General features: G+C 46.6%; 2 protein-coding genes across 2 annotated transcripts in view; one reads left to right on the top strand and one right to left on the bottom strand.

Moving 5' to 3' along the window:
- rev3l (REV3 like, DNA directed polymerase zeta catalytic subunit) overlaps positions 1 to 16292 on the top strand; it is a 59970-nt gene extending 43678 nt beyond the window's left edge. Inside the window, exons 14-32 of the mRNA XM_035422120.1 lie at positions 103 to 983; positions 1232 to 1320; positions 1608 to 1733; positions 1941 to 2133; positions 2395 to 2506; positions 2985 to 3100; positions 4019 to 4137; positions 4328 to 4446; positions 4738 to 4879; positions 6382 to 6626; positions 7002 to 7110; positions 7637 to 7843; positions 8318 to 8427; positions 9657 to 9771; positions 10192 to 10329; positions 10809 to 10999; positions 12211 to 12457; positions 14223 to 14435; positions 14958 to 16292. Of these exons, the coding sequence (XP_035278011.1) occupies positions 103 to 983; positions 1232 to 1320; positions 1608 to 1733; positions 1941 to 2133; positions 2395 to 2506; positions 2985 to 3100; positions 4019 to 4137; positions 4328 to 4446; positions 4738 to 4879; positions 6382 to 6626; positions 7002 to 7110; positions 7637 to 7843; positions 8318 to 8427; positions 9657 to 9771; positions 10192 to 10329; positions 10809 to 10999; positions 12211 to 12457; positions 14223 to 14435; positions 14958 to 15098 (3613 nt within the window). The 3' untranslated portion in view covers positions 15099 to 16292. The remainder of the gene's footprint in view (positions 1 to 102; positions 984 to 1231; positions 1321 to 1607; positions 1734 to 1940; positions 2134 to 2394; positions 2507 to 2984; positions 3101 to 4018; positions 4138 to 4327; positions 4447 to 4737; positions 4880 to 6381; positions 6627 to 7001; positions 7111 to 7636; positions 7844 to 8317; positions 8428 to 9656; positions 9772 to 10191; positions 10330 to 10808; positions 11000 to 12210; positions 12458 to 14222; positions 14436 to 14957) is intronic.
- Positions 16293 to 16614: 322 nt separating this feature from the next.
- On the bottom strand, positions 16615 to 22136 carry mfsd4b (major facilitator superfamily domain containing 4B). The gene is made up of 4 exons (XM_035422121.1): positions 21858 to 22136; positions 20883 to 21051; positions 19806 to 19922; positions 16615 to 19464 (listed from the first exon to the last, which is right to left on the bottom strand). Exons 1-4 carry the CDS (start codon positions 22134 to 22136, stop codon positions 18068 to 18070), a joined length of 1962 nt encoding a protein of 653 aa, XP_035278012.1. The 3' UTR covers positions 16615 to 18067.
- Between the last annotated feature and the right edge of the window lie 127 nt (positions 22137 to 22263).

The raw sequence follows: 22263 nt of genomic DNA on the forward strand, positions 1-22263 counted from the left end.
AAGTGGTATAAAAATCACTGTACATGTATTGACTCTGGTGCATCTCCATCTCTCTTGCCTTAATTTTGTTCTGTTCCTCTGATTTTTTTTTTTTGTTGACAGGGAGATTGGTGGTCGCAGACTGGTGGTGGGAACCAGGCTAGCTAAGGAGCTGACAGAGTTCAGTGGGGACTTTTCCCTAGAAGGTCTGCAGTTCTGGAAGGCTGCCTTCTCTGCAATGACACGGTCTGGGTCTCCATCGGCACCTGGAGTTGCATGTATGGAGTCCACTAAGGGGTGGCCCGATCTCAGTCCAGCCTCTGCCTCTGCCAGTGACCAGAAGGTGGTGCTTCTTCCCTGCAAAAGTGCACCTAGCAGGGAGAGGGTGCAGCTGTGGCTGCAGGCCAAGAAGGAGTTTGAGAATCCTCAGAGGGAGCAGACAGAAACTGGTGCAGAAGTGAGGGCCCACTTGGACTGGGATGGACGTCAGAGTGTTGGTGGGACGGTGGTCTCTACAGAAAACTTTGAAAGGGCATGTGATCAATTTGAGAAAACCAGCATGCAGGCCCTTAAGGAGGAAAGCCAAGATATTAGTCCTGTGGAAAAGGCCGAAAGCTGCCCTGGACAGCCAAGGACCCATGTTGTGGCCAGCAGTGCGAGAGAGGAAGCGGATGAAGTGTACTTTGGCAAATCCAGTTCTCCAGACTCCCCAGATCTGCCGCCCTGGCAACAGACAGTTTGGCCGAGTCCTACCGGTGTTGAAGGGGACACGAAAGGGTCCACACCAGAGCTGGCATCACCCAAGCTTGCTGCTCCAAGTAGTCAGCCCTGCACCTCTCCAGAAAGGAGACAGGACAAGGAATTCCTCAGCCCCTCACCCTTCTCTCTCTCAGCCCAGAGGGAGGAGAAGTCCCATCCCTTTCTCCTCCACAGCACCCCTGTCACCAGAAGGCGGAAAAGCAAAATGGACCCCGAGCCCAACTGTAGCCCTCCCATGACCGAAGGTATCAATTGTCCCATCCTGCATGTCTCACCACTTCAATCAAAATAAATTACTGACCAGCATAAACATTTTATTGAAGTCTCTTCATAGTGAGAATTTCTTTTATGAATGCTTTTAAAAGGCTGCATTCATGACTAATCAGTAAATATGTGGCAGTAATTTATTGAATGTTTTCAATGGAGGGAGGGTCTTGTGTCTTGTGTAATTGTTTCCTTCTCCCTGAGAATGTTTTTGTTGGTCCTATTTCAGACATAGAGTCCAAGTCCCCAAGAGTGCAGCAGCGAAGAGGGCCACACACCGACACCCTGAGGAGAGTGCTGCTCACCACACAGATGAAGGTCAGGGCTGAGGCCACACACATTATGTAACTCACTAAGGAATGTCCTGATAAATCGTCTTCCATTCGTCTTTTAAAGTGAAATGCCAGCAATGCTGCATGCGAGGGAAAGACTAGTGAGACTGTCAGTTATGGCACATGGCCACTGACAATGAAATACAGCGGAGGTTTTCCTGCAAAGGACCTCTAGCAGTCCTGGCCCCCAGTGAGGGAATGACATCACAAAGTTGTTTTTTTTTTTTTTTTTTTTTTTTCTTGACTGAGAAAATGTGCTTCTTTCCTTTCCAGAACCAATTTGCTGCTTTGAATGTTTCAAAGAAAGACGGCTCTCAAATCGAAGGCCCGTCCATCAGCAACTCGTACGGTTTCAAAATCAGCATGCAGAATCTTCAGGATGCTAAAGCGCTGCACGAGGTGAGCTCCTGTCTCCTGTACCACCTGCCACGCCTGCATTCTGAAACTTACAGCACTGTGGGTATGAAGTGCAGTTGAGGAGTGAGGATCTGGAGAGCACTGCATTGTTGGATTCAATGTGGGCAAAAAGAGGTGCACCATATTGACATATGGCTATAATAACAGATGGTAAATAAAGGAACCATACCTGCTGCCCTCCACCAACAGGTGCAGTACCTGACTCTGATGAGTATGGAGCTTCATGCAAGGACCCGACGAGACCTGGAGCCCGACCCAGAGTTTGACCCTATATGTGCCTTATTCTACTGCCTCCGCTCTGACACGCCACTGCCCGACTCTGATAAGACCCAGATGACCGGGGCCATTGTGGTGGACAAAGACTGTCTCAGCTGGAGCCGAGGTGACTGATTCTGCACTATGCTAAAAGCACATCAAAAATATAGAGGCTTTTTTACTTTAAAACAAGCTTTGATTGTTGGGGGCTGGATGGGAAGAGAAATGATTTAACAGCTGTCTTTATGCCACAGATTTTGCAATAGTGCTTGTAAAAATTGGCAGAACCCCCCCCCCCCACAGTTTGCAGTGCATATTTCATGGCCCTCTCTGGGATTTGTGGATAAATTGAAACGTGTGCAAATGATGCATCTCTATGCTTGTGCAGGCTCCAGAACCACAGCACCCCTGCTGGTCAGATCTGGAATTTCTGGTCTGGAAGTCACCTACGCCGTTGATGAAAAGCATCTCTTTCAAGAAATTGGCAACATTATGAGGAGGTTTGCAGCATTTCTTCACCTTACCTAAATGCTCATGGGGAACGCAGCCAGAAGATACTTATTTTTGTTTTATTATAGTAGCAGTGTGCACACTTTTTTGAATGACAAAGTTTATGAAGGATCTTTATGGGTAAAAGTGCATCTAACGTGGACTGAGGCAAGCAAGGGTGGTTAAGTGATTCAGGGGCATAATTTAGTGTGGGGAGAGAGATGTAAATCACATGACCTGAGAGGATGTAGCACAAGGAAAGCATTTTAGAGGAAGATGGAAAATTAAGATGGTGTGACAAAAAAACAAATTATTTCTGCGGAGCTGCATCACAGGCCGTGAAAGCAAAGTGATAAAAAATAATTTGTTAAGTGTCTGGAAACAATTGCCCCAACTCACTGAGAGTGAAAGAGGGGAAAAAGCAATCATTCTAAATGTGATGGTTTTTGAGACTGCCCTATCTAAGTCGTGCACACGCTCTTTGGACAGGTTTGACCCAGACATCCTGGTCGGGTACGAGGTGCAGATGCGTTCGTGGGGATACCTCCTGCAGCGGGCGTCCGCGCTGGGCGTGGACCTGTGCCAGCAGCTGTCAAGGGTGCCAGGTATGGATGGGCTGTGCCAGGCAGAACTGAGCAAAGCTACTTGCGCCAGACTGTTCTGCCAGAAAGCCCCCCCCCACCCCCACCCCCCTGCACCCCACATGACCAGAGTGATCACAGTGTGTTTTTTTTTTTTTTCCTTCGTTTTTTTTTTCCTCCCCTAACCTGAGCTTTGAAACGGTCTCTGAACCGGCTTTCCCCAAAATGGAAAAAACATTCACTGTAGGATGAAGATACGTCCCAGCTTGGCAAGCAGTTTGTCGGGGAGAGTGTTTGTGTTGCTGCGGTGGTCGGTTTATCTTTCACTGAATGCCTGTGTGTTTGTGTGTGTGTATGTCAGTTTATCTTTCATTGAATGCCTGTGTGTGCGCGTGTGTGTGTGTGTCAGTTTATCTTTCATTGAATGCCTGTGTGTGCGTGTGTGCGTGTGTGTGTGTGTGTGTGTGTCTGAGAGAGAGAGAGAGAACGAGAGACAGAGAGGCCTCATTTCTCAGCCATCTCTCTAAATTGCATTTTCAGGCAGTCAATACAGTGTTTACAGAGATACTGAATGAAGCCCCGCCCAGTGGCCTACATCAAAGGGTTGTCCGCCTCCCCCCCACCCCCCACACACACACACAGTGCTCTGATCTCACTTCTAGGCTTGTTCTCATTGGCACCTCTGATTAATCCATTACTGGGGCTTTGCTGGGAGTAAAAGGTGTGGAAGCCTGTGAGTTTTTACTCTCTGCTTTCTGCAACCTTTGGCAGTAAATGAGCCAGAGAGAAGTGTTCAGTAAAAATCAATCCCGAACATTGTGATGATCATTTTTTCCTCCACAAAGTGGGAAAAGATCTTTAAGCTCCCCCCGACGTTGTGAACTCTATTCCTCTGGGGCCTACCGGTGAGTGATGTCATGGGCACCTGTCCGTCCCCTGCAGGCGACTCGAAAGAGAACCGATTTTCGGCAGAGAGGGACGAGTACGGCGCCGACACCATGACGGAAATCAACCTCATTGGCCGCGTGGTCCTCAACCTGTGGCGGATAATGAAAACCGAGGTAGCCCTTTCAGCTTTTTACACTTTAATGCTGCAAGGACGAACTTGCTGGGAAATGTAGTATTTTAGAAGCCTGTTTAACATCTCGATGCTTCTCGTTCTGTCGGTTAGTTTCAAATGCTTCCTGGCAAGGAAACAAAATTTGGTCAGTTTGAAAGTATGGGCGCTTAGCTGATGTTTTATTTTTTCAGGTGACGCTAAATCACTACAGCTTTGAGAACGTGGCCTTCCATGTCCTTCACCAACGCTTCCCCCTCTACAGCCCACGCACACTCTCAGACTGGTTCGACCACACCACTGACCTGTACAGGTGTGCTCAGTCACTGGTTACAATTCTTTATCAGGTCTATTTACCCTTTGTGTTCATCGTTAACCCTTTAAGGTGTAATATTATTATGTGATTATGTGATTAGAATCTTAACTGAACATTCTAATGCTGATGTAACAATCACTACTGGTAATGGAACACAGCTGAGTTCTAGAACACTGACATAGAATTTTGAAGAAAAAAAAAAACATTCCAAAAAACCTACTCTGCAAATGGTTCATTTTCTTGTGCATTTTCATAAACCTGCTTGGTTAATCGGTCTTTCTGGTGCAGGTGGAAGATGGTGGATCATTACGTCAGCCGCGTATGTGGCACCATGCAGCTGCTCCAGCAGCATGACATCATTGGAAGAACCAGTGAACTGGCCCGGGTCTTCGGCATCCAGTTCTACCACGTGCTGACGAGAGGTTCCCAGGTAACAACCAGAGACTGTAAAAAATAACAGCAGTAACAACCCTGGACCTCTTGTGCGAACACATCGCTCATAAAACCACTTGGTAGAGCTAGCCTTTTGTCAGCAAAATGAAAATTAGACTAGATACCAACATCTGATTGTGGCACTTCATTCAATATGATTTTGTTTTGAATGTTGTTTGTGTAGGTAACGGTCAGGCTCTGTTTTTTGTGAATATCATTACTATTAAGGAACGTGAAACAAGCTTAAAGGAAGTAAATAATAAACCCTAAATAATCATTTTGTGGACAAAGGCTTAATACTGAGGTAGACAAATGTTTCATTGCATTAGTAATATTATGCCTGTCATGTGAAAGATGGTCAACAATCAATAGGAGCTTCAGAAAAGCAGGACCCAGGTGGAACTGTAACCAACGTGCTCCTTTTTCAACCTCGGATTAATATTCAAGGCGTGTTATACTGAAGGCTTACTGTTTGGCTACATAATTAATTCTCAATGGGCAGAGAAATACTTATCTCAGACATATAGTTAGGGTTGCCAGGTGCCTGGTTTTGGACCTCAATGTCTGGTTTGCAGTGTGTGCACACATGCATGCACATGGTTTTTACAAGTTGTAAATCTGGCAACCCTACATGCAGCAAATGCCACCATGCCTTTTAAATGTCCCAGTTAATACATTCAATTTTGTTATAACATGTTTTGGGCTAGAATATACCAACATCTGTTAATGCTGACAGAGTTCAGTACATTTACTCACAAACTCCCCCTTGTGGTCAGGCAATAAACTGAAACTGACAACACCAGGTCATTGGAAACAGCCAACCACATGTGACCCTCCCAAATCCAGTGCAGTTTTACATGTCAGGAGTCACCATTGAACTCTGAATTCTGTGTGGTATTGTTTCATATCACAGGAGAGATTTGAGAAATTTGATGTTATCATGTTTCCCCTATCAATGTGAATGAATTTGCAGAATATAAAATAGTCACCAGGTTGAGGTATGTACTAAGCATGAGGGTATCCCAAATGCTGGTGGTCAAGACAGCAGACATCTTCAGACACAGATTGAAGACCCAACTTTACAGGCCACATCTTAGTTCCCCTCCCATCCCCACTCCCCGTCAAATACTCCTAACTTTTGCGCTCAGGTTACGGTATTTTTAAAATGTTTATAGGTTTTTGTGTTCTTTGGGCTTTTTATGGACGTAACTTGTATGCATTCAAGGTTTGTATTTTGGTTCTTGCTTAGCACAGTTAATAGTGCATTAGAGCTTCAGTGGTGTTCCCTGGATTCTTGCTGGCCTGGCAGTGTTGTTAGCCAGGTCTGGCACATACTTGCATAAATCATGTGAATGTGCTTATGTTCTTCCACGCTCTAAATCCCTCTGGATAAGCCAGTGGGCTAAATTAACGTAATGTGTTGTTAACCGCTTGGAAGGGAAACCGTAGAGCCTGAATCTTATCGGAAGCCCTCGACTCCTTCCCCTCCCCCCCCCGCAGTATCGCGTGGAGTCCATGATGCTGCGCATCGCGAAGCCCATGAACTACATCGCCGTGACGCCCAGCACTCAGCAGAGGGCCCAGCAGAGGGCGCCGCAGTGCGTCCCGCTGATCATGGAGCCGGAGTCGCGCTTCTACAGCAACTCGGTGGTGGTGCTGGACTTCCAGTCCCTCTACCCCTCCATCGTCATCGCCTACAACTACTGCTACTCCACCTGCCTGGGTCACGTGGAGAGTCTGGGAACGTAAGGGCGCTTTTCTTTCTTCCTCCATCTGTGCAGCTTTTTCTCACGGTTGGATTCTCGTGCCAGGACACATATCACAGTTGGCTTCTTTTGTTAAGAAGTAATTTTAGTCTCATTTATTTTTTACCGAGACGTGCACTGATTATGACAAGGGTAATAAAGCCTGTATTATATATGACACTCACTTTTTTTTCTTCTTCTCAAAATCGCAATTCCGAATCCGTGTCTAAAAGTTTGAAGCGTCGGTGCTAATCGGGCTCGCGTTCACGCTCGAAACGCAGACGTGGTTTGAATCGTCGATGCTCTACTCTGTTGCTTTATGGCGGTACGCAGTGAAATGCGGCGAAACTGAAACTCCCTTCGCTGGTGTTTCAGGCACGACGAGTTCAAGTTCGGCTGCACCTCGCTGAGGGTCCCCCCCGACCTCCTGTACGAGCTCCGCAACGACATCACCGTGTCGCCCAACGGCGTCGCCTACGTCAAGGTACAGGTCGCGGCCTATAGCGGATTCTCCTCGGACTGCTGGACTGGGCTGTGCGTAACACGCCGTAAATCAGTTGATCTGTGTTCCTGGTGTCGGTGGGCCGCAGGGTCTGCTGGCTTTTGTTTTCGCCTTAATATCAGCAAACGGTTCAGACCCAAGAAACCAGGTGAGGTGAGTAAACTGTGTAATCGACTGTTTTAATTGATCGATTAAGTGCCGAGCAACAACGAAAACCAGAAGACCCTGCACGGCCCACCAGGACCAGGAATGAAGATCAGTGCCCATAAATGCCTATTCTGAGTGAGGGGATGGATATTATGGGCTTATCATTCATCATAAATTCATAAGCCCCATTGAGGAGATTACGAGTTACTGCATTTAACAGGGTTTCTGTCGCAGTGGCTTTTCACGCTTGAAACTGGTGAGGGAAGATCAGCTTTTGTCCCCGAAAATGTTTGCAAGCGGCAGTGTGTCCCGTCCGGAGGCGTCTGTCTTCTGATGCTTCCTGTCTTGTGTGTGCGCGCAGTCGTCCGTGCGGAAGGGGGTCCTTCCCAGCATGCTGGAGGAGATCCTGAATACCAGGTTCATGGTCAAACAGTCCATGAAGGCCTACAAGCACGACAAGGCCCTCACGCGCCTGCTGCACGCCAGGCAGCTGGGCCTCAAGCTCATCGCCAATGTCACCTTCGGCTACACGGCCGCCAGCTTCTCCGGCCGGATGCCCAGTGTGGAGGTGAGGAGACGGGGTAGGCACTGGCTGGTGTCCCATGGTAATGAGCTTCCCCCATCCCCCCACCCAAAATGGCCTGATCCCAGAAAACTGTCCCATCCCATTCAATTAAGGTTCACATTAATATTCTGTGTCTGATATTGCAGGTAGCACGCAGCAACAAGCGGTCTGGCTAACATCTGAATTAATGCATGCGTTTCTATCGAAAGGAGATTGAATCAGCAATGTAGACAGTTAAGACTGTTAGGAAAGGTGGTGTGCTGATGGGAGGGGAAGTTGCATAAACACACACACACACACACACACACGCACACTATTAATAGGAGGGGTGTAGTACAGAAATGGCTGCCCTGGGCTCTCTCACCTCTAGAAAGAGCTCCGTTCTGTGCGTGGTGTTTGCTGGGTAATATTGAACACACTGGCCTCTCCCAAAGCACCCGAGGTAATGAAAGGCCTCTCCCTCTCTGGCTGCTCCAGGTCGGCGACAGCATCGTCCACAAAGCCCGGGAGACCCTGGAGAGAGCCATAAAGCTGGTCAACGACACTAAGAAGTGGGGCGCTCACGTTGTGTACGGGGACACGGACAGGTAACGCGGACGTTGAGACGCTGATGCCACCTAACTGAGCAGTGTCAGGGTAAAGTGGTAGAGTGACTGACATTAAAAACAAAAAGAAGGTTTTCTGAATGCCTTGAATGAAGAACAACTATGAGGCCTACAGCCGGAAATTAACTTGTTTTCTGCATTTATAGGAATGTGCTGCTGTAGGATAGCGGGAACCAGACAGCATTGGGTCCTTGTATATTATTTCTTGAATACTCTGATGGCCATGCGTCTAGACTAATGACCTGACTGGACCTTTTTGGAAAGGACATGGGCATTTAGATGGCTTTTTAAGAGCTTTTCCATTTTGTAGGCTTTGTATTTGTCTAAAATTGTGTCTGATGCATGCAGGTAATTAACAGCGGGGATATGGGGGTTACAACCCTCCAATATTGCAAAACGAACCAAGTAATCCCCTGAATAAAATTGCCAGATGGTGAAAAATAATTTTATGATGCGATTGGAATGTACTGCTGAGGCTGGGTGTTCACGGTGCCACGGATTCCATGACTGTACCCATTTATTTTATTTATTTTTGTTGCCATTTTCATGATTTCCTCCTTTTTAGTGCCTTCTGTGATTTTTCTGTAGTTTTGAACTTCTGGCACTTTTACCACTTCAGTTGCGCATCTTATTTCAATCATTTCCCACTGCTGCACTTCTATCTATTAATCAATTTAATAAGTTAACGTTAAAGCAAAAAACTGATTTCTTCAGTTTTCCATGATTTTCAACTTTGCTGTGACTACTTCAGCCAATATTTTCCCAGCCTTACTGATAGTAATCTGTAGTATTTTCCTTTTAGAATTTGCCAGAATTTATAATTTCACAGTTGTTCTTTTAAGAAGTTTCTTCCAGGGGGTATGTCCCCAGACCCCACACCTACATGGTTGCTGTTCTTGGGGTCTATGCATTTCAGGCCCCCACCCCACCCCCCCCCCATATTCAAACGAAAGTCACGCGCTAGGTCTGATCGATGTCCAGTTTCATGTTAAGCAAACAGCTGTAATTCTAATAGAGAAAAGCTTCAGTCCAGTTGTTTGAGCATCAGCCTCACTGGATGGATTTAATCATTAGAAGGAAATTGGCGGAATTAAAATGAAAAGGAATTTAAATTGCTGATTTCAGAGAGATCCATTAGCCCGTCCTTTGTTTGGGATGCGTTTCCTGATCGCTCTGAACCTCCCATTGCTTTTTTTTCTCTTTACCCCCAGCATGTTTGTCCTGCTGAAGGGAGCCACCAAAGAGCAGGCCTTCAAAATCGGGAACGAGATCGCAGAGGCGGTGACGGCCACCAACCCCAAGCCAGTCAAGCTCAAGTTTGAGAAGGTTAGTGTTCCTCGCCCGGGACCATAGAAGCCTGAGCACGAGGTCTCTCCTTTAGTTGTGTAAGGATAAGAGCGTCTGCCAAATGCCTGTAATGTAATGCTTTGTACCTTTACAGGCGGAGGTTTCCGTTCTTTTTGCGCTACCACTGACAAAATAGCACCGTTTTTGCTTATGATTGGCATATGGATTCATTATTTCTTAATGATTATTGGCATAACACATTCACATTTAACCAATGAAGGTCAGTAATAGCAAATAGTGTTTTTTCATTGTATATCGTCTGAAAATACTGAGACGTATTAGATAAAATGATCCTTTCTCTCCTTCTCGCTCTGTCTCTCTCCCTACCTGTGTGTGTGTGTGCGCGCGTGTGTGCGTGCGTGTGTGTGTGTGTGTGCGCGCACGTGCACGGATCTACAGGTGTACCTGCCCTGCATTCTGCAGACAAAGAAGAGGTACGTGGGCTACATGTATGAGAGCCTGGACCAGAAGGACCCTGTGTTTGATGCCAAGGGGATTGAGACAGTGCGCAGAGACGGCTGCCCTGCTGTTTCCAAGGTAACCGGGAGAATTTGTCGACTCCCCACCCCCCCCCCCCTCCTCGTGGTCATGCCAGATTTCACCAACACGCGCACAGCTATTGTATGAATGCTGTTCATTGTTCTAATTAAATGGCCAACATTTCAGGCAGGTTTAGTGCAGAGGTGTCCAGTCTTATCCAAAAAAGAGTCGATACGGATGCAGATTTTTTTTATTTTTTAACCAGCAGTATGACACCTGATTGAACCAATTAAGTAATCATGGTCTTCAGCCGAGACCTTGATAAGCAGAATCAGGTGTAGAATCATTGTGGTGGGATGAAACTAAAACCTGCACCCACGTCGGCCCTTTCCGGATAAGATTGTTCATATCTGGTTCGGAGTCTGGCTGGGGTTATCAGCAGGGCGGTGGTGTTGGGTGTGGGTGTGTGTTCAGGCGGCGGCGAGCACTGCTTCCTCTCCCGCTCAACTTTCACACACACACCTCCCCCCCGGCAGATCCTGGAGCGCTCGATCAAGCTGCTGTTCGAGACGCGGGACATCAGCCAGGTCAAGCAGTACGTCCAGCGGCAGTGCGTGAAGATCCTGGAGGCCAAGGCCAGCATGCAGGACCTCACCTTCGCCAAGGAGTACCGGGGCAGCAACTCGTACCGGCCTGGGGCCTGCGTCCCAGCGCTGGAGCTCACCAGGTACACCCCCACACACCCCCCCGCCGCCCCTTCAGCCAGAGAGCCACACCCTCCTTTTCCCTCTTATTTATACCCATCCTGAAGGCACCTCCCCATACACTCACAATGCAATTTAGCATTACTACAGGTTACAGAGCAGGAAAGGGATATGCTGGGGTCTAAGGTTTGCAGCACAGGTTAATTTTTGCCCCCTGTCCTCATTTAGGGTTTTATGTTAAGGTATGAAGTGTAATGTTACAAATGTTGGATGTTGCCTTTGACAGAAAAAGTTGATTAACCAACGGATGGAGGTTTTATGCTGAACTACTCAGTTTATCATTGACTGTGCCCCTGGTGGTATTACTACAACTACACCACTGTCTGCTAAACAACATACCCATTTTCTGTGTGCCCCTCCCCTTTTATACTCATTCCCAATGCCCCTCCCCTTCATACCCTTTCTCCATGCCCCTCCCACCCCAGTTCCTGTTTTCTCACATTCAAGGTGCTTCACATTCTTGCGAGGCTAAATCACACTGAATTAAGTGTAATTTCTTTTTTTTTTTCTTTTTATGAGTCTTGTTCCAAGGACAAGGTTTCTCATTCTCGTCCGTGTGCGGTTCGCTTGCCTTTGTGTTGCATTTTGCGTGTTCGGGGTCACGTGCATTTCAGTGTAATGCGTGTGCCTGGACCCTCAACTTTGTGTTTACGCGTAAAACCTTTTGTGTTGGAGCCTCCCTGCGAGTGACCCTGTCTGTGTGAAAGCACTCCCCGCGTCTCCCATTGTCTGCAGGCTCCACCACAAGCCTCGGCGTACCTGAGACTGTTGCCTAGCAACTCTGCCTTTAATGTGGGGGGAAAAAAAACTTATTTCAGAGACTTGGTTAAAGGAATAATATACAATTTAATGCATGAGTGGTGTGTGACAATTTATCTGAGCACTGTCATTCAAATTATTATTTTTTTAACTATTGATTGAAATAATTAAATACTGCCACTCCTGCCTTTAAGTGTCAAAGTAATAAATGTAAAAAGTAAAAATAAAAATTTTATATTTGTAATTTTATCTTATTTTGTAAAAAATAAAAAAATAACTAAAAAGGGGGGGGTCTATATTGCTAAATTACAGACATATTATCCAAAATGGATTGTAATATTCAACTAAAATTGCCCTCAGTTTAGTTTCCGTGGGGGTGTATGATGAACGATTCCATTTCTTGCGCCCCCTACAGGCGAATGCTGGCGTACGACCGGCGCCTGGAGCCGCGGGTGGGCGAGCGGGTGCCCTACGTCATCGTGTACGGCGTGCCGGGCGTGCCCCTCATCCAGCTGGTGCGGCGGCCCATGGAGGTGCTCCAGGACCCCGGCCTGCGGCTCAACACCGCCTACTACATCACCAAGCAGATCCTGCCCCCGCTGAGCCGGGTCTTCGCCCTCATCGGGGTGGACGTCTTCGGCTGGTACCAGGAGCTGCCGAGGGTGAGCGAGCGAGCCGGACCCCGGCGCTAAAGCCGGGATTAGCGAATCCGCAAGGGCGGTCGAGCGCCTGTCCTCGTGCTCCGGCCAATCCCTGCCATGGTTTTAAATCCTCGCTGCATTCTCTCGCCGCTCTGAGTCAAACTCACGGAAAACAATGCAGCTGCCTGGAGTATGAATGTATTTATTGGTCAGTTTGCCGTTTGTGTTCGTTTATACAGAAGGCAGACTTGTTCCATTTGTCCTGTTTTATCGAAAGCGTTTTATAAAACAATTGTGGTCAGGCAGTTTGGTACAGGAAATAAGCGCATTATCCTGTGAAATGTTACTGCTCGTTGCCATGGAGCCCGAGAAGTCATTGCCCGCGGGTCGGACTACGTGGCTGCGGTTAAGTGCAGTGCAGGCGCCCCCTGGTGGCTAGCTGTGTGAAGTGGCATCTGAGCTCTGCATTAAAGGGATAGTTAACTTTCTGGAGGTTTTTTAAATATTCTTTCAGATTTTGTGAGTTTTTAATTGGCCCAGCCAGTGTAATGAGGGATACTCTGGGCGTGGTAGAAATTTCTGAAGACCTGCCAGTTTTACATTGGCAGGCATAGGGCATTAGGGGGTTTGTAGTCTGCAGCAAGAAAATCCATTTCAGGTAACTCCATAGCAGCTTGTACAGTGACATTCGGCCTCCAGTCTTTGAACTGAATGGGAATTCCCTGATTATTTTTCAAAAAATGCAGTTGTATAGTATTTTTGTTCAGAACCATTTCATATAGCATGCAACTTGAGGCCACTGTGCTTAAGGAAAGATGTACAACTCTGGAAACAATGTGACTGTACAAGTTGCTTTGGAGTTACTTTTAAGTGTATTTTCTTTCTTTAGACCACAAACCCCTGAATGCCGTCTGCCTGCTATTGAAAGGCCATCAGGTCACCACCAAAACTTTGCAAAGATACCGTCTGGGCCAATCAAAAACATACACCAAAGACAGAATAAATGTTCCAAAAACAAAAACAAAAACAAAAAAACGGAAAGTGAACTATCACTTTAAGGTCTTTATAGCCCTCCTCAGGCACACTGCCTGCTCCAGACTGATTAACTTGGGCAGCATGCCCAGGGCTGAAAATCAAGTCTGCAAGGGTGGGAGAGAGAATTGGCCAGAAAGTGGCACACTGCAGAAGAACACATCTCTTTCAGCCACACACTCCTGCCTGCCAGGCCTGCGAATGCGCGAGCGAACAGGCTCGCTTAGCTGACCACGATGAAAATGATGAACTGGACACTGGGACAGGAATGCTGATCCACTTTAGGGTAAATTGAGCAATGGTCAGGCAGCATATTGTAAGGATGACTTTAGCTCTCCTGATCTGGAAGGATGGGAGGAGGGGGCTCAATATTTAATAAAAATTTTAATGGTCTGAGTGAGTCTTCAGTTACTGGAGCTACTTCTGCTACAGTTAATAACTCATCTGAATTGCATTAAAAGCCAAATGCTAGGCTGTGAAGTGGTTCTGCATGCAGAGTAGGTTTTTTGGAATGTTTTTTTTTTTTTTTTCAAAATTCAAAAGTATTCTAGAATTCAGTTGTGTTCCATTACCAGTAGTGATTGTGACATCATCGTTAGAATGTTCAGTTAAGAACATTCTAATCACATACTTTTGACCTTACACCTTAAACTGTTACATCTGAGGAGCGTACTATTCCATTTCTAACCTGATATTTAGGCTTGTTTTAAATCAAAAGAAAAGAAACTAATTCCCGTGCTTTGCCCTCCCCCAGATTCAGAAGGCACACTCGACGGCAGGCGGAGGGGAGGATGCGGGGAGGAAGGGAACCATCTCGCAGTACTTCACCACGCTGCACTGCCCCGTGTGCGACGAGCTGACCCAGCTGGGCGTGTGCGGGCGCTGCCGGGCCGAGCCCCAGCGCGTGGCCGTCACCCTGCAGCAGGAGCTGCGGCAGTGGGAGAGCCAGCAGGAGCAGCTGCTGAGGGTGAGCTGGGCCCGGCCAGCCCGTACGCGGCCACTAGGGGTGTAACCATAATACTGGATCACCACACAATAAAATAGTGATACAATAGAATATCTCTTCATTTCTGACCTTCGGTATGCACCTATTGCTCGCTTCGGATAAAATGTAAATGTTTAAAACAAATTATTTTGTTTACAAATTGTCAATTTATCATGATATGATCTGATAAATGCGATATGATGCGATTAGCTGCGATGTGAATATGACCCCCATCCCACCGACACTCAAGAGATCATTGAGAAGCCCATTGCTGGTTCCCCCAACTGGCTTTTATACATGACTTATCAGGGTGCCAAGTAATAACTACACGAGGGTACGCTTGCCATTTTGATCCGACGAGTGGTCAAAGAAAACTTAAACGAATCCAAAACGTGTTTTTCCATCGAGTGCCATTCTTTACAGTCATCGTTAGCATTCGTATGTATTTCAGGTGCGTCGCCGCCCGCGTACCTCAGAGTGACTGTGCGTTTGTCGTCCCTCCAGATTTGCAGGAACTGTAGCGGGGGTGCTGAGCGCCAGGTTCCGTGCGTGTCGCTGGACTGCCCGGTCCTGTACAAGCTGTCCCGGGTGACCCGCCAGCTCGCCAAGGGCCCCTACCTCCGGCAGCTCTTGGAGCAGTTCTGACCCCCCCCCCCCCCCGGAGCCGCCCTCGCACCCGGGAGCTACATTGGTGCTAAACGCAGTCTTTAAATTCAGCTGCTTTTGCGTCTCATTTTTTTTTTTCTCTTCCTTTTTTTTTTTTTTTTTTTTAAATGGTGCTTTGATTAAACCCTGTCGGGTTTTTCCATTTCGTCCTGTTGCTATTCGTTATACGAGTGTTTCGGCACGCCGGAGGTTGCTGGATTTGGCCTCCGGCGGGAAAAAAAAAAAGGTGTTTTTCGAAGCTTGTGTTGTCCTCGTTCCCATCCGCTGCATCGTTTATTAGCTGCTATTGGTTGTCAGTGAATCCGTGTTTTCTCCGGACAATGAGCTTGAATTGCGGTCGGGGTCCGCCCCCGCCAACATGGCGCCCCGGGCGGCCCGACCGGAGGACCCTTCTACGATCACAACTATTTCACGAGCGCTGTAGCAATTTGTAAATGCGGGACTTTGAAGTCCCACCGATTTTTTTTCCCCCTAGTGGGGCCCCCCCACTCAGGGGTCTCCGGGATGACGAATTAAACCACTGTTTAAATTCAACTCTTTTTATATTAAAATACGATCTTTTTTGTAAATAGAAATTATTTCCTTGTAAAGTGGCCGCAATTTCTCAGTGTGCACCCGAATTTGCAAACGGTTCTAATGATAATGGGGAAAAGAGAAAAAAAATGAAACGTTGTTTTTATTAATTCTGTTTCAGGGTGCCATGTGCTTTTTGTCTCCATTTTCCCTGCCTTGAAAAGGATGTTTTTATTTAAGTATGTTTTCTGCAAAGAATAGTCCTTAAACTCTGAGCCGCCGGGAAACTGGGTGGGATCGGGAGAGCAGAAACGATTACCTATGTGTCAGAGTTTTTAAACTTCTGGGACTGTTGCAATACTGTATTTTGATAATTTATGGCGAGAGTATATATTATTTCCTTGTGCAGATTTGTTTTTTTACACACATTTCTAATGCTTTCTCTATGCTCAACGGTATATGTTCCTTTACCTATGTAAAGACTGATTCTATAATTTCCCAAACAATTGTACACAAGATCTGTGTATTTGTATAGTTGTAAAAAAAAATCTGAAGGAAGTGTGTTTTTTTTTTTTTTTTTTTGCTTTTTTGTTTTTAATGGACATTTCTGTGGGTGGAGGTTAAAGATTGATATAATAAAACTAAATGTATGAAAATATATTTCTGCTGAACCTTGCTCTTTCTTGGAAAGTGAAGTCTAGTCTCTAGTGATAACAGAAATTAAATCCATCAATAACAGACTGTATCAACATAGGTTAAAGAGAATTGCGAGTTCTGCGAACTCCTGCAAGTTGGGTGGTTTTGAAAGGCTAACTGAATAACATTAAGATAGAACAAAGACTGATGCTTACAGAAAATGTACAGTAAGGATTGTAGATTTTAGAAGCTGTGTGGAGCAGCAGTAAAAAGCATTTAACTCGAACCCTTTGCTGAAAAATTGTTGTACCCCTCTCTGTTTTACAAAATGCACAAGACAAAGTTCCAGGGCTGCTTTCGTGCCTTCTGGGCACATTTTTGCATTTTACTGGTTTCGTAGTGAAAAAATGACACATTAAGACGAAATGAACATGCTCTTCCATTCGATAAACTGGATTTCACAAACTGGATAGTATATTGTACAACAGTGGACATTTTTACTAGGCGTTCACTGTATTCTGTGTCATGAGTTTAATCGTGATTCCGTTAAAAAAAAAAAAGGTTTTTCATCACTTTAAGCAACTTGTATGCTCATGGATTTATGAAAAGATTTTAGAAATGTTCAAAAAACTTAAATTCAACAAAGTCATGACATCATAACTTAAATATATATCAGAATATACTACAATAACTAAGTCTTTCACCGCACAACACTACATACGGTACCACAATGTTTAATATTTACACAAACCACAATTTTTTTCAAAAATCTGCAACAAATTCTAATCTTCAATTCACTCACAATTTGCAAAAAAAATCTAATTCAGGCCACAATGGCAACTTAATTTTATGCTTTTGTGTGATCATTTATTTCTGATGAAGAAACTGTTTTGAACATGGAAAATAAGTAGCAATTTATTTCAGGGATGTACCCAGAGATAGATGATTTATAGTCACGTGATTCCAGGGATGCCTACTTGTTAGTAGTACTAAAGACTGAAATCAAACATCCGTTATCTCAAATCTATTAAGTTGTACAATGTGTATTTGCTAAATAAATACACTCAAGACTGACATACTTCCAAAATCAATACGTGACTCCAGAACAAAGTTTTTTGATGCTGCTGTTACAACTGCAACGCAGGTCGGCTTCAACTCTCAGAGCAGAACTTGGATTCTGTGACACTTTGGCTTCTTCCAGAACTATCCCTTAACGACATTCAGTCCATAGAAAATAAAATAAAATACTAGCATTGCTGAACTGGTCAGTTTTACCACTCAGTTCAGCCTTGGAGCTACGGATGTACTAGATGCGTCAACAGAAAGGATGTTTGGCTGTGGGGCTCAAGCAGTGCTTTGGGATCAAGGGAGAAATATTCAATGCATGTTTCACAAGATATCAGGCTCCCGGTATTGACCACAACTTCTCTTTAAGCCAAAAACCAAATCATAACTGCTTCCTTCCGGAATTACAGTAAAATCAGGATAAATGACGCATGTGCTATTAACAAACAACTAATGTTACAAATCAAGTAACTAACGGGTGTACCTAGGGTGCACCCCAATCGAAAGCGCTTGTGAATAATTGCAGGTAATTAAGTTACATGTCTAGTATCAAGCTGGACAATGGATGCTGTCTGAAGCATGAAGGCATGCAGGTCGAGATGATGAACACCGCCTTAGGTGTGGTTTAAAGGCTAATAACAGAATCCAGGTGTTGTTCCAATAGCAAAGCTGCTCTTAAATAGACATTTCTGGGTCACATGATTTAGGGAGTCCTTTTCGCCACACAGTGGCGCTCAGTCTCTCTTTTCTCTGTTCAGAGCGATGAGCAGTTTCTTACGAGGCGAGTCCCCCAGCAGGGTGACGGTGTCATCGGAGAGCGAGGACGGGCCGTCGGGCTCGGAGGGCGGCTCGGAGTTGACCGTGGCGGCGGTGGCCGTGACGACAGCGGGGGGGTCGTCCCCCGAGGTCCCGGCGACGGCAGCGGGCAGGAGAACCTTGTTGGGCGAGTTCAAAAGGCCGGCGTCCTCCATTTCTATGACCTCAAAGTCCGCGTCGTTCCACTGGTCCGCCTCGTCCCCCTCCGCCCCTCTGTCCCCTCCCCGCTCCCCTTCCCCTTCCCCCTCCCCCTCCTCCTCCTCCTCCTCGTCCTCGTTGGCGCCCGAGTCCAGCAGCGCTTGGCGGTACTCGCTGTCGTCGGACTCGCGCTTCCCCCGGTCGCGGAGCTTCTTGCCGGGCCCAGCAGACGAGGGCGACGAGGCCAGCTTGTACATGACGGGGAAGAGGATGGAGGTGACGGTGGCCGTAACCAGGCACAGGTACATCAGCACCGGGTGCTCCTTCGTCCTGCCCAGCAGGAACCCCACCAGCGCCGGCAGGACCATCTCGCCCAGCGCCGCGCCCACCACGAACACCGCTGCCGACCGCCCCGTCACCGTGGTGTACTGCTCCACCCAGGAGATGCCGCTGGGGAAGGTGCTGGCCATGGAGATGCCGTAGAGGGCGGTGCAGCTCCACAGGGCCACCCAGCTCCAGCTGAAGAGGGTTAGCAGCAGGGAGGACAGCGTGCATCCCACAAGGCTCAGCAGGATCATGCTGCCCGGGTACATGCAGGCCGCGAAGAAGATGGCCAGGCCCCTGCCCGCCGCGAAGGTCCCCCAGAAGAGGGAGTTGAGCCCGGCCGCCTGGGTCTGGTCCATGCTCGCGAAGTCCTTGGCGAAGGTGAAGATGAAGGAGCCGTAGGCCACCTCGGCGCCCACGTACCAGAAGAAGAAGAAGAAGAGCAGGAGGATCAGGACGTTGTGGTGCTTGGCCACCAGGGGCTTCCCCGAGGCCGCCCTGGCCCTCTCGCGGGACGGGCTGCCACGCGAATACAGGAGGAAGAAGAGGAGGGAGACCACCAGGATGAAGACCCCGATCACGATGTAGGCCCACATGGACTTGAGGGAGCTGCTCTTGCTGTGGGGGAACCGAGCGACCGTCCCAAGGGCCCTGGTCGACCGGTTTATGTGCGGTGGGGAGAATTCCGTGCTGGCTTCCGCGGTCGCGTTCGCGGCAGAGTGGTAACCATCCCCGAACACCAGCTTGGAGATGATGGGCGAAACGAAGGCCCCAGCGGCGAAGCTGAAGTGCAGGGCCTGCATATGGGGCCCCGCTTGGTCCCCCCAAGTGTTAAGGATGAGCACGTTGCCACCTAGCGCACCAAAGGACACAAGAATGGATATTGAAAATTTCATTTTTGCCAATGAGAAACGAAATCTGAAGGCAGCGAATGAGAAGCACTCACACAATACAAATATAAAAGTGATTTGAAACTCAATTATGTCAGATCCTGTAATAGGACGTGGTCCTGCAGTCACTGAATCAGTAGAATCCCAAGAATGTGAAGAATTTCAAACGTATCAGAAGTAGAAATTACAATATAATTTTGTCCCAGGTGATCATTAATCCCAACTATTAGAAAAAAAGACAGGTCTGCAGGACCTGCAGACATATTCGTCACACAACTGTTAGTCACTATACTTCTGGTCTTACCTGTGTCCAAAACGCCCATGGACACGCCGACGCTAGACATTAGAGCTGTGAGCAGGATGGCCTTTTTACAGAACGGAATCGCACACATCCCAAAAGCGGTGACCAGCATTGAGAATCCTGGGAAAAAAATATTTCAGACATGTCATGTGTTGTGTCGACAGAGTCAATGGAAAATAACAGAAAAACTGGAATGTATATATACCTGTTCAACATGCAGTATGTGCAAGTGCCTGAGGGTGCAATTCTTCTTTCTTTCAGTACATTAAAGTTCCTTTTTTACAGTAACTTTATTTTTACTTCCTTATAGTTCAGCTTCACTTCCATCTTAATTTCAGTCACACTACTGCAGTTAACTACACTTACATATACAAGCACATTCAGGTCAAACTCCAGTTAATCATTATGCATTCCCTCCATTGAACATTATCCAAATTTTGATAGCCACAGTTATAGCCAATGGAGTACGCCAGCTGAAGATATGCATATCCATTGAAGCTGTATACCATAAACAGGGTAAAAGTCCATGCACCACAATGGGAGAAGATATCTGTGATTCAAAGGCACTAAGGTTGTCCTCTTTTCACAAGAATATCTGAAAATGCATAGGTGTGTACACAAGGCAATAGGTGTGGGCCCACACCAAGTTAAAATAATGGTTTATAAATGGCTGGTATTATTGGGTTTTTTTTTTTGTTGTTTTGTTTTTTTTGCACATCAAAGTCCCGGTAGATTTGTATAAACACTGAACCACCCTTGATTTCTGGTACCTGTTCCAGAGCATATTATCTCCGGGAACAAAAGCCAATGTTATAATTTAGTTAAACTGTAATCCCAGGACATGTTAAATTCTGGCACAGAGCCCTCTTCGGCAACAGTACTGGAAGGTCATTGGCTTCTCGGTAGCTGGGAATTTGTGGTCCTGAAGGCAAGAATTTGTTCTCTGTAGGAGTCCAGGTTTAGACTAGGGCACCCCAACACTGTTCCTGGGCAAGTTCTATGCTCTTTCCTGGCTGTAAAGACAGAATTGAAATGAAAAGAGAAGGGGGGGTGGAGGTTCAAGCATAGCATCTGCCTTACCTAACAGCAGGTGGTGGTTCATATAATCAAAGAGGACCCCAGCCAGCACAGATCCTCCGATGTATCCCATAGAGCGTCCCACGAATATGTAGGAGATGTTGCTGATGTTCTGTCTGACGTTGATGGCCAGGTCCTCAAACGTGGGGCCCAGAACAGAGATGCTCATCCCCTGCGACACACCAACACAAATAAACACCTTTCAGAGTTTCCACAAGATTCCACAGGAGGGATCCAGCACCCCATGAATTCACAGCAATTGCGAGTTGCTAATGCTTATTGAACATACAGCATGATAAACAGATAGAGAATTTCGATTTCAGTAGGTATACAGAACAGACACAATAACCTGTTTTTTATTTCTTATTATCATGGCCAGTAACACTTTTTCAACAGATAACGTAACTTTCATGAAGAAATATTTGTTTTCTGGTATTAATATCCAACTGGCCAGGAGAAAAGTATTAACAGCTGGTGAGGACAGGCAACTGTTGACCACAATCAGGCACGTTCTTCTTTCAACGACAATTTCTATTGCAACTCAAAAGTCGGTCACTTCTGTTATTGCCTGCAGAAACGTTTAGCCTTCACCATTTGTGGTCCAACGCCTACTGTTAAACACGAGATGCAGACCAACCAGTTTTACAAGCATGAGGTGCAAATATCCTTATCTCCAGTCAAATTTAAACACCTCAGCTTTGCAAGCAGGCACACAATACTCCAATTTATTTCTGAGCACCATTCCAGTATTACAAATTGAGAAGACCATTCAGTGCTCAGTACATTACAGGTGGCTGTCCCTATAGGTGCTGTCGGACCATCTCGCACCACTGCCTCTGACCAGATTATCCTTTGACTATTTCTGACGTCATCAAGGCAAACAATAACTTATATATCGTAGTTTTGCGCGCTTAATTAGCTTTACATCGTGTAGGTAGAAGACACAATTGTAGCTGAATCTGTTTATATCGACATTACCAGTCCGAGAAAAGAGCCACATAGCGCCAAGGTGATTAGCCAGCGACTGCATCCTTCAGGACCGCTTGAACCTCCTCCTCGGACTGTGACCCGGTCGGATCCTGAGTTCACCAGCTTTCTGCCCCCCTTCAGGACACTCTTTACACCTCTTCTCGCATCCTTCCGTTTGTCAAACAGTGTGTCCTCATCTTGGTCATCGTTATCATCGTCCTCCTCCATTCTGGCGAAACGAACTTGCTTCTTTTTCACTGCAGGCTCGCCGGTGGCCGAAGCAGACATGCTAGGCTAATAGAAATTGAGTGACTGGTAAATAGCGTCAGCAAGCTAGCTTCAAGGTTTGCTAGTGGCTAAAAACAAAATAAACAACGCACACTCAGTGCGACTTGCACGTCATGCGTAGGATGAA

This window comes from Anguilla anguilla, chromosome 6 (assembly GCF_013347855.1).
Source record: "Anguilla anguilla isolate fAngAng1 chromosome 6, fAngAng1.pri, whole genome shotgun sequence".
Lineage (NCBI taxonomy): Eukaryota > Metazoa > Chordata > Actinopteri > Anguilliformes > Anguillidae > Anguilla > Anguilla anguilla.